At 39.6% G+C, this 14,018-nt stretch overlaps 1 protein-coding gene across 3 annotated transcripts; it reads left to right on the top strand.

Moving 5' to 3' along the window:
• Positions 1–3,625: 3,625 nt before the first annotated feature.
• LOC116173356 (protein nervous wreck) lies at positions 3,626–13,740 on the top strand. 3 transcript variants are annotated; one of them, XM_031490768.1, is made up of 12 exons: positions 3,627–3,882; positions 3,933–4,318; positions 4,375–4,518; positions 4,565–4,650; positions 4,700–4,844; positions 4,893–5,029; positions 5,074–5,848; positions 5,895–6,030; positions 6,078–6,244; positions 6,293–7,064; positions 11,758–11,783; positions 11,841–13,740. In XM_031490768.1, exons 2-12 carry the CDS (start codon positions 4,298–4,300, stop codon positions 12,378–12,380), a joined length of 2,949 nt encoding a protein of 982 aa, XP_031346628.1. In that variant the 5' UTR covers positions 3,627–3,882; positions 3,933–4,297; the 3' UTR covers positions 12,381–13,740. The 3 variants fall into 3 exon arrangements, with proteins under 3 accessions (XP_031346626.1, XP_031346628.1, XP_031346627.1); XM_031490766.1 differs by lacking the exon at positions 3,933–4,318 and having other exon boundaries at positions 3,626–3,882; XM_031490767.1 differs by lacking the exon at positions 3,933–4,318 and having other exon boundaries at positions 3,628–3,882; positions 5,895–6,021.
• Positions 13,741–14,018: the final 278 nt, after the last annotated feature.

Raw genomic sequence — 14,018 nt, 5'->3', positions numbered from 1 at the left:
TAGGTATGATATGATTTAACAGGGATAACTGTGATGTATTAATGTTAGGTTTTTCAGATTAGTTAGTTGGTAGCACTTTTGCATCGTCGAATGTAAGCATGTAATCACATTCGATTGATGTATTGTTCCATCGTTCTCTAAACGTGTTGTATGATGAGGATTGGGATTAAAGAAAATCTTTTTAAACACGTTTTTTTTTTCTGTTGCGGCTATCGATTTCGACCTTAACAGGTCATCTTCAGGCCGAGCGTCATTTGGTGAAGTGAAACTGAAAGTGCATGTGACATTTTGACGATGTTATATATTAGTTGTCAGGAATGGAAAGTTAGTGTACCAAAAAGTGAGGTTGTGTAGTATAAGTGAGGTTGTGTATAAGTTATACACAACCCTACTTTTTGGTACACTAACTTTCCATTCCTGACAACTAATATATAACATCGTCAAAATCGCTATATTCGTTTCAAGTGATTTAACTGAGTTAAATCAGTTTCAGTGATTTTTTGCGTTTACAATCTTAGACCATATAGCCATGTACTATATGGTCTAAGATTGTAAACGAAAAAAACAAAGTGCAATCACTTAAACTGATTTTTTAACTTAGTGAAATCACTTGAAACGAATACAGCTAATGTCACATGCACGTTCACTTCACCAAATGACGCTCGGCCTGAAGATGACCTGTTAAGGTCGAAATCGATAGCCGCAACAAAAAAAAATATAAAAAAACGTGTTTAAAAAAATTTTCTTTAATCCCAATCCTCATGTAATCACATATTATATATGTTATACTTTTTTTTTGTAAAATGAATAAACAACGAATACACATTAATAACAGTACCTGAAATTTGATTTTCATTCTCCTATTGAGTTATTAAATTCAGGAATGTTGGGAATTTACTTTCTATCTTCCTTCTTCTGCAAATTTCCTGAACCCATTTTCGATTTTTAGTATTTACTTGATTGCGTTCCTCTTCGCAGAGCAACTAACAACCATTACGTTCACATTCATCTTCAACAAAATTGTTGTTGCGACTGGAGAGATTTACAGATTAGTGAGCGTAGGAAAGAAAATTTGCGTTCCGTAGTGGTGAGGTCCGTTGTCGGTCGGGATGGTTTATTGCCCGTTTCCCTTTAACAGTTTAACAGATAGGTATTATGAAAACAAATTAATAATGCGTCGTTGATAATGGTAAACTGCACCCGTGTTTATTTATATTGACATAAATTGGCTTTTGCCGCGATAACAAAACTTCTTATCTACAATCAGAGATAAACATGAGATTAAACTCAAAGTCATCTTATTGCAGAGCGTGTCGTGCGTTTTAAGCTAAAATCATCCACCAAGGTGGTTTTCGAAGAACAATCATACCTAGAGTAACATAGCAACGCCACCGCCGTACCGCTGAAGAAGATTTTATTGGTAGACCATTCGAGAAGAGAACGATATACCTACTTGAAAGTTTCCACGACTTACAAAGTGCTTGAATTCTGTGACCGGTCCGTGCAGAAGACAGCTGAAAGGCCAACTTCATTTCCAAATCAAAGAGACAATCAACGGGAAGCCAGGCCAAGACTTTGATTGGTCTGTGCAGTGCTTTTAATCCACCACCTACTTGCAATGTGCATTAAATCGCTGTTTTTGTGGACGCCAATTACTTGTAAAGTTTGAGAGGTTTCACCCTGTATATACAACCTACGACGATGGACACTGATGGACACATTTTGCAAGCTGGCAACCACACAATTTTTAGAAGAGATTTGCGAAATCTGGTGAGTACCAACGCGGGTTACGTTTGGCATATCTTCTTTTTAATGGCGGTTTTTTTTTTTTTCGGGTAGTAATCTTTGCATTCCCTTTTAAAGTATATCTGTGTTTTGTATGCAGCATTCTATATTTTTTTGTGAGTTTCAATCGTTGATTTTGAAGTTGACTTGATTTAACCACAATGCAGATTCATGTGTTTGATACCGTTAACCTTTTGTTTAAAATCGCGTTCATTTTTGGTGTAATTTAATTTTATAATTTTGATCATTGTTTTAAACATGTGCAAATTATCGACTTGTTTGATGTGTATCGCGTACTGACTTGTTGTTTGTAAACTAACATATTCGTCTTGAAGCGACGATCACGGGGATGGCAAAAACTGTAACCAAATGAGTAACGACTCTCAATATCGGGGATGCTCTCGGCATTCCACTGTAGGCTCGAAACCTCGAACGAGGGACGAGTTATCTATCTCGGGGGCGAGATTATGCTAATAAAAACTCTCCGATTTCCACATATTTTGTTGTAATATTGAATTTGCCCTACAAGGTGATATAATTTTCCATCTTGCTCTTTTCAGAAGAAGTAGGAGTGTTATAATATCTAATCGTTGTACGTGTCCTGGATACAAAATTTTATGATAAGTTAATTTTATTTGTGCATTTCTGTTTACGATTACGGCAATTAGTGTTGGGAATCGTATGAATCGCAAAAGTTAAACGGTGCCTTTTAAAGAATGTTAGTGTCTTAGACCAGGGAATTCCGTAATTCAGTCCATTTAAATTCAAAACGTAAGCCTTTTTGCATTAAGTGTAAAAATCCTTAGCGCCACAGTTAAAGCGGATTTGCTACTACCTACAGTGTTTTTATGATTGTTGTTTTTGGCGCTGTCCACCGATGATTTCCATTCTAAAGAACATTCTTGTAATGATTCGGGGGAAGAGGAATTAGTTCTCTCTTTCGCGTAGTCTCGTTTTAAATGATTGACTAACCGCTTACATCTTTGCTTTATAGTTCTTTGGGTCGTGACTGTATATTTGCGTGTGAAAGCTTGGAGCGCCAGAAATTCGTAGGAGGTAACGGGTCTTAATTCAGATTACAGGTGGATTTGATTTATTTTGCAGTGCCATATATGGCAGGGATTCTGCCAATTTTGCAAAACTCCACGCGGACTATGAAAGTGGGCTAAATTAGATTGCATAACGTAAATTCAATCGTCTACCTGCCGCTTTTTGCGCGCAGATGACATTTTTGTTTTCCGGCGGATTACGTAATTTTGTGTAATCGCGATGGGATTTCAAAATTCCGAGCCGGTTTCTTTTGGGAGGTCTAGGATGGAATAGATTAAAACTTTGTATTCAATCGTATGCACTAGGTACTTCAGATAGGTAATGACCGTAGATTGGGGTCTTTTCGCACAAGAAAAAAATGAAACCTTCCCATTGTTTTTTCCAGCAAACCTTGTGATACAAACGAAAGTCAAAGAGAAAAATACTAAATGATAAGTCAATTTCGTTATGAAATGCGATTGATTTGGTTAACCGACAGTGTGGTCTCGTTAAATATTTTGTTTTACTCTGTACAAAACGTTGTAGACGTTTCAAACGTCAATCAGTTTTGAAATATGCCGTCAAAATAAGATAACTCAATCATCCCCACTGAGTTCGTTTTTAGTTTTAATTTAATACTGAGTGCGCTAATTTGGAAGATTTGATTCAGTATGAATAAGAACAAACAATTACCTAAACCAGCAGAGTATGAAAGGAGAACAAGAAAATAATCGATGGTGTAACGTAATTAATTTTCGGTCATAAAAGTAGATTTGATTAAAAGCGAGCGACATTCCAATTTGTTGATGCAAGGAACGCTAGTTTCGAAAGCGAGATGTTTCTGTTTTCATCGTCTAACTTGCACATTATGCTATTGCCACAGTTGATAATTATTGTTTGATAAAGGTTTAGTTTTCTGTGGAAATCGCACGTGTGTGCAGTGAAAGGCTTGCAAATCTTAATTACTTTGGAATTGGCGCCGAGTCTAATTTTTACCTGAGAATAATTAGGACGAGTTAATACGAGAAGATGGCTCGGAGTATGTTTAAAATTTTGTCCAAAGACGACGTAAGTATACAGCGTTTAATTATTTAAAAAATAAAGACGTCCACCACAAGATTTTATAGAGTAGATGGCGCGCTGATATTTAAACCGATTATGGCGCAATTTGCGGCCGTGGTTTGGTAACGCAAGGAGTATTTGGTTGCGATAATTGCAGGGATCGGTGGGGGCGTGAGTAATATTTTAATTACGTGTAGGGGTTAATTTTAAACCGTTAAGTTTGTCGTTACACAATTAGTTTAATCGTCCAAATTTATTGCCGCAAATATCAATACTAATGGTTAAGGTTTCGCTCCTATGCGCGAGTACGTCGCCGCTATCGGTTTCGGTTTGGGGGTGGTGTAATCAATAGAGACGACGGAGTCGGGTAGTAGAGTGTTCTTGCGAGTCGGGTGAATGAAACCAGTATTTATTTATCGAAATGCAGCCGCCGCCAAGAAAGGTCTGCAGAAGTCCGCCGTCCATTATTACGAAACGTAATTATAATTTAAATTGTAGGGGAATTACGTAAAATTTCTCAAAAATTTACACTCCGAGCAATTAGCGAAGTTATCGGCGAAAAATCAACACGAGTGTGATCTCTTAGAAGATATAAGAACGTTCACCCTTAAAAGATCTGCAATAGAGAAATCATATTCGGAAGTATGTGCTCGGAAGCTTGGTATATTGATTAATGGTCCAATTTTAGGCATTATTAAAAATATCGTCGGCGTATCTCAATAAAAAAATTCCTAATATTCCCGATATTAAATTGGAGGGCGGCGAAGAGAAATGGTAGGTCACCCTTTCGAGTGCGTTCTAATAATATCGTGACTTTTTTAAGGAACATGTGGAGCGTGTGGAGGACCGTGCTCGAGGAGAATGAAAAGTTGGCACGCGCCAGGCTCGCTGCAGTTGAAGTTTTCCAACAGCAAATCGCGGACGATGTTAAATTACTGCGAGTCCACAAGGTGCAGACTTCGCGAAGGGTGAGTGCTTGCGTATTTTGTAACTGCCTCACTTGCTTGTCCGTTTAGTGTACGGATCAATTGGCTGTTGTGCAGAAGGAATTGCAAACCTGTGTTCAAGACGTGGACAAAACGAAAAAATTATATTTCGACGAAGAACACAGCGCCCACGACGTTAGAGATAAAGCTAGAGACATAGAAGAAAAGTAAGTGCCTCGTGTAATTATTCGAGCTAACCGATGAGTTTCAGATTAAAAAAGAAAAAAGGTTCGTTTTTCCAATCGATAACCTCGTTACAGAAAAATAGCGCCAAATTCTCGACAAAACGTGATCAATTAGAAGAAAAATCGAGCGGGGCCAGAAACGACTACCTCCTCTGCCTGGCAGCGGCGAATGCACATCAAAACCGCTACTTCGTCGTCGATCTCCAATTGGCAATGACTTCCATGGAAAGCAACGTTTACGATAAAGTTGCCGAATACTTCTCCCTGATGGGACGCACCGAACTACTCACGTGTTCTGCCATGCAAAACTCGTTCGGTAAAATTAGGGATCAGGCCAAACAGCTTACAAGGGAATACAATCTCCAATGCTGTTACCTTTACTATCCAGTTTTAAAGCAGCACGTCCAGTACGATTTCGAGGCGTGCGACAACGATCCCGTAGAGCACATTACCGCCGAACACGATTCGGCCGCGGCCACGCTCAGCAAGGAGGCGAGGAGGTGGGCGACGAAGATAGCGCGCGACAATAACAACATCAAGGATTACGTACGCAGGTTGCAGATTTATAACGCGCTCAGAGAGTCCGGCCAGAGGATCGACCCGAACGATCAGGCCGGGCCGGATTTGGACACCAAAATCGACGACATGAAGCAGAATATACGCAGAGCCGAAACGTCGAAGATGAAGGCGGAGGCGCGAATCGAGTGTCTCAGATTGGGGGGTGTGAATGTTGACGAGTGGTTGCGAGAAGCGGAGTCGCTGACAGTTCAGGATATACAACGTTCCGCCAGTTCGCTATCGGTGAGCACCAAAAGGCTGAGTGCCAATAATTAGGGCGTTTTTCTAGGATCATCCTAGTTCGGATTCGTTTTACGATAGCGACTTCGCAGACGCCGAGCTTCCAGTCGTGGACAAAGTTCAGCATGCGGAATCGGAGGGGACCCCAGAACCTGTAGAGAATCCAGAGGTCGACGGTGAGTGGGGTATGCATGCGATTTGGTTACAGTTGATATTGTCGGTTCTTTAATAGCTGTGCTGGAACAAGAGAGGCAGAGAATAGAGCAACTGACTGCCGGCTGGGACGATCCGACGCAGGTGGATTGGGGTGCCGAAGAGTCAGAGAGGACGGACGACGTGGCCAGCGAGCGAGCGTCATCTGGGCCAGTTCTAAAATGCACCGCGCTTTATTCATACACGGTTTGTAACCCGATGAGCTTCTTCACCTTTTTTAGCAAGCAGTTTTAGGCTCAAAATCCAGACGAATTGACAATAGTCGAAAACGAGCAGCTGGAGGTGGTAGGCGAGGGCGACGGCGACGGATGGCTACGCGCCCGAAACTATCGCGGCGAAGAAGGTTACGTCCCCCATAACTACCTCGATGTTGAAAGAGAACAGTCGAGCAGGACCGGCCTCGTGACACAAATATCGTTTTCATCCGTCGACTACACTGTGGATAACGAAGAGGAAGCGCAAGCGCCATCGGAAACGAACCAATCTCCCGAACAGGTCTCCGTTATTCATCTGTCACAGAAGGAGCCTGACAACGTTCAGTACACTTACTGCTGCGCCCTCTACGACTATGAAGGAGAAGGCGAGGAGGAACTAACCTTTGAGGAGGGACAAATAATTAAAGTGTTAAGTAAATGCGCACATAGTGTTGACGACGGCTGGTGGCAGGGCGAACTCGAAGGTCAGATAGGAAATTTCCCCTCGCTAGTTGTAGAAGAGTGCGACGAGTACGGCGAGCCGCTAACAAACCAATGGGACGAAACGCCACCGTGCTCCGCACCGCCGGTTTTCACACCACCCGACATCCCTAACTTCCTGATGACATCGGAGGTGATAGTAACCCAAGCCGCGCCGATGGTAGATCATACAACGTTGAACGAACAGGATCAGGAAAACGAGAACGACGTAGCGGAGGAGAAGAAGAGAGAACAAGGAAAATTTGCAATGGAAATGAGTCCGGACCAGCACGAGCAGTACGGATCACAGTTTCGTTCGGACGGAGTTCCAAGTACGTTCTTTGAATTTTTATCTTTAACGATATTAATCACTAGCGGATTTTGAGCGTTCTCGATTTATATGAACTTCGTAATCTTAGATTTATGAATGTGGGGGTGTGATGGCAGATCTGGAAGATATTGCAGTTTCAAATCAATATTGACATCTTCGGGTTAATTTTACCAGCGTCCTGAAACCTTCATAATACTAGCCTTGCATTAGGAAAAATACAGCAACAATATAAAAAAAATGCGCGCTTATTTACTAGGTAAATACATATCTTAAACAATTGAAACGATAGGGCGTCACTTACATACTTGAGTCAAACTACTACATTTGCAGAATCAATGGAAACAATGGAAATGAGCTTATTTAAATTTAACTATTACTTGGTAAATGAATTCCTGGAGTTTGTTGACATATCTCACCTTGTTCATATAGGACCTTTATCTAAAGTCCGTTTTGTCTGTATCTTGAGGTAAAACTTAACGTACTTACTTGTCGTCGCCGAGTGTGTCCTACTGAAGTATAACGAAAACACGAAGGGGGTACTGTAACGGGAGCCGATTATCGGATTTTGTTTAAATTTTTTGTACAAACGTGGGCGCGTGGGACCTGGATGCGCCCCTCATTTTTCAAACGCGTGTGAAAGCTTGAGACGCCGAGACTTCATGGGAGATGACGAGATTAGCTAGAATTACGGAACGATTTTTGCAAGGGCCACATCCGTTGTTATCACGCTTACTAGGCAGCGTCAGATCTACTATCTCTGCTAGTAGATTTATAGGTGTCAAGGTATGCGATTGGGTAGAAAAAACTAGTTTTATTGGTGGTAACGCTTAAGTCTCGGGATGGGTGTGATTAAAAAAGCAAGGTAATCGCGAACCTCCAAAACCGCGAGAGGGAAAGTGCACATTGGCCGTGAGCGCAGTTAACTTAACCACCTGTAATTTATCTCAACGTGAATTTTGTATTATTCGAATTCCCGTCGAGTCACCAGTGCAGTTACGCCAACCACTTGAAATTCATCGTGGGGTGTTTTCATATGTTGGTGTGGCATAATAGAGGGCATCTATTAATTAATATTTGGTGCCACTACGGTAGCGAAGTTCAACAATCGTGTAATTTAAAATGGGCAACCAATTCATTGGCAAAATTGGAATAATTGACAAGTCTTTTCTCTTCTTGCATCTCTTGGCGTCTCCTGCCCACTTTTATACTTTCATGTTTTCTCCTGCACCCCCACGTTCAACGTGTTGAATATTAGGTACCTTTATTAAGCAGGTATGTACCTGCATTCCCCGAATAACACCTAAACAATTGTAAGATATCTCCATCCCAGGGCTTTAAATCAGAAGTGCTCTCGATCTTGCCTTTGTTATCTTAAACTCATCATCTCTTCCTTTTAATTTACAAAAGGTGTGGATATCCCCGCCGTTTAAATTTGATTATACCCGGCGCGGCGCCTTTCGTTTTCGACATACATAATTTAATAACACGTAAAATTCGCGGGGTTCGCTTAATTAAATTCAAATTATATTCAAATGCTGGCTCGATTAAAAGAATGGCGTGCGAGCTCTTGAGAAACACTTGTCTGGCGTTTGAAATAAACTCCTACAAATCCGGTACAAGTGAGAGAGTTCACAGGTTTATTTCAATTTAAATGATGCGCACTTTTGATTATGGAGAAGCACAAAAAAGTCCATTTTGAATTGAGCTCAACAGGAGTTTGCTATGTAGTGCATGTATAACGCATTATTGAATTACAGGCGCAGTTTTGATAGAGATGTCGTTCGCAGGTGCTTCTGAATAAATCTATTGTATTGCAGTAAAAAGGCCGGAAAACTTTCTATTTTCTTAGAATAATTTTTCTAGTCCGTAATAACTTGTAACGCCATATCAGTACTTCAGAAAATGAAAACTGTTTCTCTTATCTCTTGAAGATTTGTACAAGAGAAAGTTGATAGATCTAAGGCAGAATTCAACCATAAACTATTATTAAAGTTGATTATCAAGAAGCCTGGTTCTATAGCTATTCTTCAAACCCAACAAAAAATTCAAATTCAGCCGACGACATCGACACCATTCACAGGTCTTAAAAATACCACACTTTATCACAACCACTACAAATTAACAACGGTGCGACACCTACTTACTGCAACCCAAATAAGATTCTTACCCGAGGCCGCACATGACCAATATACTCGATAAGTGTGGATTTTTAATAATTTACTAGGATGCTTATCCTATACCGTATATGCATAAACCTATTGACAAATTTTACTGCACAAAGTAATAACGGATCAGTTTCACTCATTCGGTACTTTCGACAACTGGCTACCTTCAGAATGGATTTGCACAATCACTACAAATTAACATTGGCACGTATATGGGTAACCAATTGACGATATTTAGGAAGATAATTAAAGAAGATTCTTACCCCAGGCCGCACATGACCAATATACTGGATAAGTGTGGGTTTTTAATAATTTACTAGGATGCTTATCCTATACCGTATATGCGTAAACCTATTGACAAATTTTACTGCACAATGTAATAACGGATTAGTTTCACTCATTCGCTACTTTTGACAACTGGATACCTTCAGAATGGATTTGCACAACCACTACAAACCAACCACGGAGCGTGTATGCGTAACCAATTGACGATATTTACTGTCATCTAAAGAAGATTCTTACCCCAGACCGCACATGACCAATATACTGGATAAGTGTGGGTTTTTAATAATTTACTAGGATGCTTATCCTATACCGTATATGCGTAAACCTATTGACAAATTTTACTGCACAATGTAATAACGGATTAGTTTCACCCATTCGGTACTTTCGACAACTGGCTACCTTCAGAATGGATTTGCACAACCACTACAAATCAACAACGGCGCGTGTATGCGTAACTAACTGACGATATTTACTGTCATCTAAAGAAGATTCTTACCCCAGACCGCGTGACCAATATACTGGATAAGTGTGGTTTTTTAATAATTTACTAGGATGCTTATCCTATGCCGTACATGCATAAACCTATTGACAAATTTTACTGCACAAAGTAATAACGGATTAGTTTCACTCATTCAGTACTTTCGACAACTGGCTACCTTCAGAATGGATTTACACAACCACTACAAATTAACAACGGCGCGTATATGCATAACCAATTGACGATATTTACTGTCATCTAAAGAAGATTCTTACCCCAGACCGCACATGACCAATATACTGGATAAGTGTGGGTTTTTAATAATGTACTAGGATGCTTATCCTATACCGCATATGCATAAACCTATTGACAAATTTTACTGCACAAAGTAATAGCGGATTAGTTTCACTCATTCCCTACTTTCGAAAATTGGCTACCTTCAGAATGGATTTGCACAACCACTACAAATCAACAACGGCGCGTATATGCGTAACCAATTGATGATATTTACTGCAACCTAAAGAAGATTCTTACCCCAGACCGTACATGACGAATATACTGGATAAGTGTGGGTTTTTAATAATTTACTAGGATGCTTATCCTATACCGTATATGTGTAAACCTATTGATAAATTTTACTTCACAAATAATAACGATTAGTTTCACTTATTCGCACCTTCACAATGGATTTTACTGTCCCCTACTACAACTACAAATTAACAACGGTGCGATACTGATTGCAAGCTAAACAAGATTCTTACCCTAGATCGTAAATGACAAATATTCTCGATAAGTGTGGATATCTATAAATTTATTCAGACAAGTTTGAAACGCAAATCGTGCCATTTTGATTCTCTCCTAGACAACAGATGAGTGCCTTTGCAATTCATTTGGCTTTTGGGCGTTTAAAACTGTTTGAAACAAAGTAGAAAATTAGTGAAGTAGAAATGTATTTACCATCAGAAATAGAAAATGCACCGAAATTATTTAAACTTTTCTTTCATGTAACAGCCTTTCAACAGGTGTTGATGAGGGTTCCTTCAAGATGCCATAAATGAGAGCCAAGTCTTGATAGATGTTGCTTATAGGAAAAAGATTTCCTTAAGTTGGGCAAATGCTGCTTAATAGTTGAAGAATTATAGAGGGAAAGAAAATCAAAGATCGGACATTTATCCAGCACTGCCAACAGAAATAAATCTTTGACATTAACAGCTTATGACACTTCAAAGTTTGGCAATAGAAACTACCAGCTTGCAAAATTCGTCCCTCTTTTTATGTTTCAGCGTAATACCATTGAATTTGATAGTTATAAATTCAATGGTAATACTAACTCGTGTTTTAACCAATCACACTGAAAGTCAAAGCTTCCCTATGCTTTTTACCGCTACCTTCTTAAAATGAATACAGTATAGTTTACTGTTTCAAAAACCGCACATTGGCAATTGATTCTGTCCAACACACCTCCTACAAAGTAACTGCGGCGCGATAACAAAAAAAAAATGCTTACCCTATACCGGACATATCCAACATCCTAGATAAGATCAATTAATCTCGGCGGATATCTACTTTATTAATGGGCACTATCTAATCGTACTCGCTTGTCCTGCCATCTACGTTGGCGGGTGTTACTTTGGGTCCATAAATCTAAAATTCTTGTTCACTGCTTCTCGCACCTATTGCCCTGATCGGATATGGATTTTTAATACTGTTAGTAGTAGAATGTAGGAGCCTTTTAATTAACTAACGATGTTTTCTTGCTTTCAAAGTTATCGGATTAATTGTGGAAGATGAGGTATGTTTGAGGTACTCCTCGCGCTCTCTTAACTAGCCTAACGGGACCGTTTTCTAGGATGGAAAACAAATTTTTGAAGACGAGGACGGCGTCAAAGACGAGGAAGATCCCGGCTTAGGCGTCGCCCAAATCGTGATAACGGCCGCGACGCCGATGATCGAGGAAGCCGAAAAGCCGTTCCCGCCGGTCGAGGAGACGCCGTCAGTGAACCACGTCGATCAGCAGGTGGAGACGATCGAAGAGGAGCTCGAGGAGGAGGACGAAGAAGACGAATCGAAAACGATAGAGCAGACGATATGCGAAAATAAGCTGGCGGAACAGAAGGCGATATCCGATACGCCCGAGGATCTCGAGGGACGACCGTCCAATGAAGATCAAACGACCGAATCGTCCACCCTTCCGGTAAGTAGTAGTACGGGAAGCGATGGCGAAACTACAGGTCCGAGTACGGCAGAAAATTCCTTAAGTCAGACACACGAAGAGGACATGGCTGATCCGCCTCCGAAACAGGTGGTGGGCGGACGGGCCAGTATTCCCGACGAATTAGAACCCCATCAACTAGCACAATTACAAGATCTTAAGGAATCGAACGCCTAGACTGTAAGTGGACTATTAGCTGCAATATTTTTTGATGGAGCTGTAGTTGTTAAATATACTTATTACGCTTCAATAGTATATTTTTAAAATGGTATCCAGGAGTACACCAGAATTACGCGCGTACCTGCCCGTTGTGTTTACCTACTCTTATTTGTTGACTGTTGAATGATAGGAGTCCGTTGTTTATTTGTAAATTCGTAGTTAGTTATTTATGTATAGGTCCGATTCCGTTAGCACAATTAACTCTGGTGTATTTTCACGGATACGCGAGTGAATGATGTACGCGTTGTCCCATGGAAGTGATAGCACAGATCTCAGACAGATTGAAGAAGGGTCATCAATGTTAGAGCTCATTTTTTAATTTAATTGTCACTGTAATACGAATAGATAATCTTTATATGTTAGCAATAAGGCGGATTTATTATTATATAGATATAATATTGTTGTTTTATACATAATTTTGCATATCCTGGAACTGAGTACTTATAGACGTACTAGTATTTACACAACTTCATTATTTAGAAAGAAATTCGTTTAGTATTTATCATGCATTACAGAATGCGCGTAACGCAATACTCGTGAGCACTTTTATATTCTATTATTGAGACAAATTATTGAATTTAAGTGCGGATGTGATGCTTAAAGTTAGCGATCAATTAAAGGACACATTTTAAATATTGTTCATCCCCTATAATAATGATTAAAAAATGATGTAAAACTTCGACGTTTGATGAAATTTTGGCGGTAATGGCAATAGCTGCCCTAGATCATGCTAGCACTTAAGCTAAAAATTAAAAGAATTGCTGCGTAGTTTAAGGTTTAATTAGTTTAATTCTCAACTTGAAGAACTTGCTTTTAACCAGTTGTGATCCGAAAAAAAACTTCGCAACGTTGTTATCGCTCTTATTCGAGACTTACTTTTTTTCACGTTCGCTATAAAGCGGTGGAACAAAATTCAATTGTGACAATATATTTTTGGAAACGGCTAAAGCGACTACCCTGCCGAAACGCGTCCGACTAATAGTGGTTATCTTTTACATGGATGTTCGACATACACAGCTCTTGGGTGTATAATTCCCGTAACTTGAGTACATACACGTTAATAGTACATTTTTGCTAATGGGGCAAATTCTTCTCTTTGAACGACTCGAAATTTTTCATCGCTAACTTTAGGCATATGTGAATATGCGCTACTGATGGTTTCTTGCAGATTTTTAAAAATGTTAGCAAAAGTCGAAATGTGAACTTGTCTTGTTATGTTAAACGAGGAATGTATTGAAATTTTACAAAAAATTGTACAAAACTAGGATTCAGGCTACTTTATGCGAATTATATATATTAAATTCCCCGTCTTCTTTCAGCGGTGCCTTCTTATTGTAAAACTTCAATCTCTCACCTGTAGATATAATAAAAGAAAGAACATTACAACAAAACCTGATCCAAAATTCTGATAACCTCATGCATTTTCTGTGTAATATTAAATAATAAACGAAATAAAGACTTGACAAAGCACTATTTTTGTAATTGCCTAAGATAGTTCGATAGGCGCGCACTTATAAAGGGGTGTCGTATTGATTTAACAGTAATTAACCAACGATTCGTGAAGATCTGCGTATGCTAATCGTTGGCATGGATACA

This window comes from Photinus pyralis, unplaced genomic scaffold (genome assembly GCF_008802855.1).
Source record: "Photinus pyralis isolate 1611_PpyrPB1 unplaced genomic scaffold, Ppyr1.3 Ppyr1.4_LG6, whole genome shotgun sequence".
NCBI lineage: Eukaryota > Metazoa > Arthropoda > Insecta > Coleoptera > Lampyridae > Photinus > Photinus pyralis.
The sequence above is the reverse complement of the archived record's forward strand: the minus strand, read 5'-3'. Positions and strand labels throughout refer to the sequence as shown.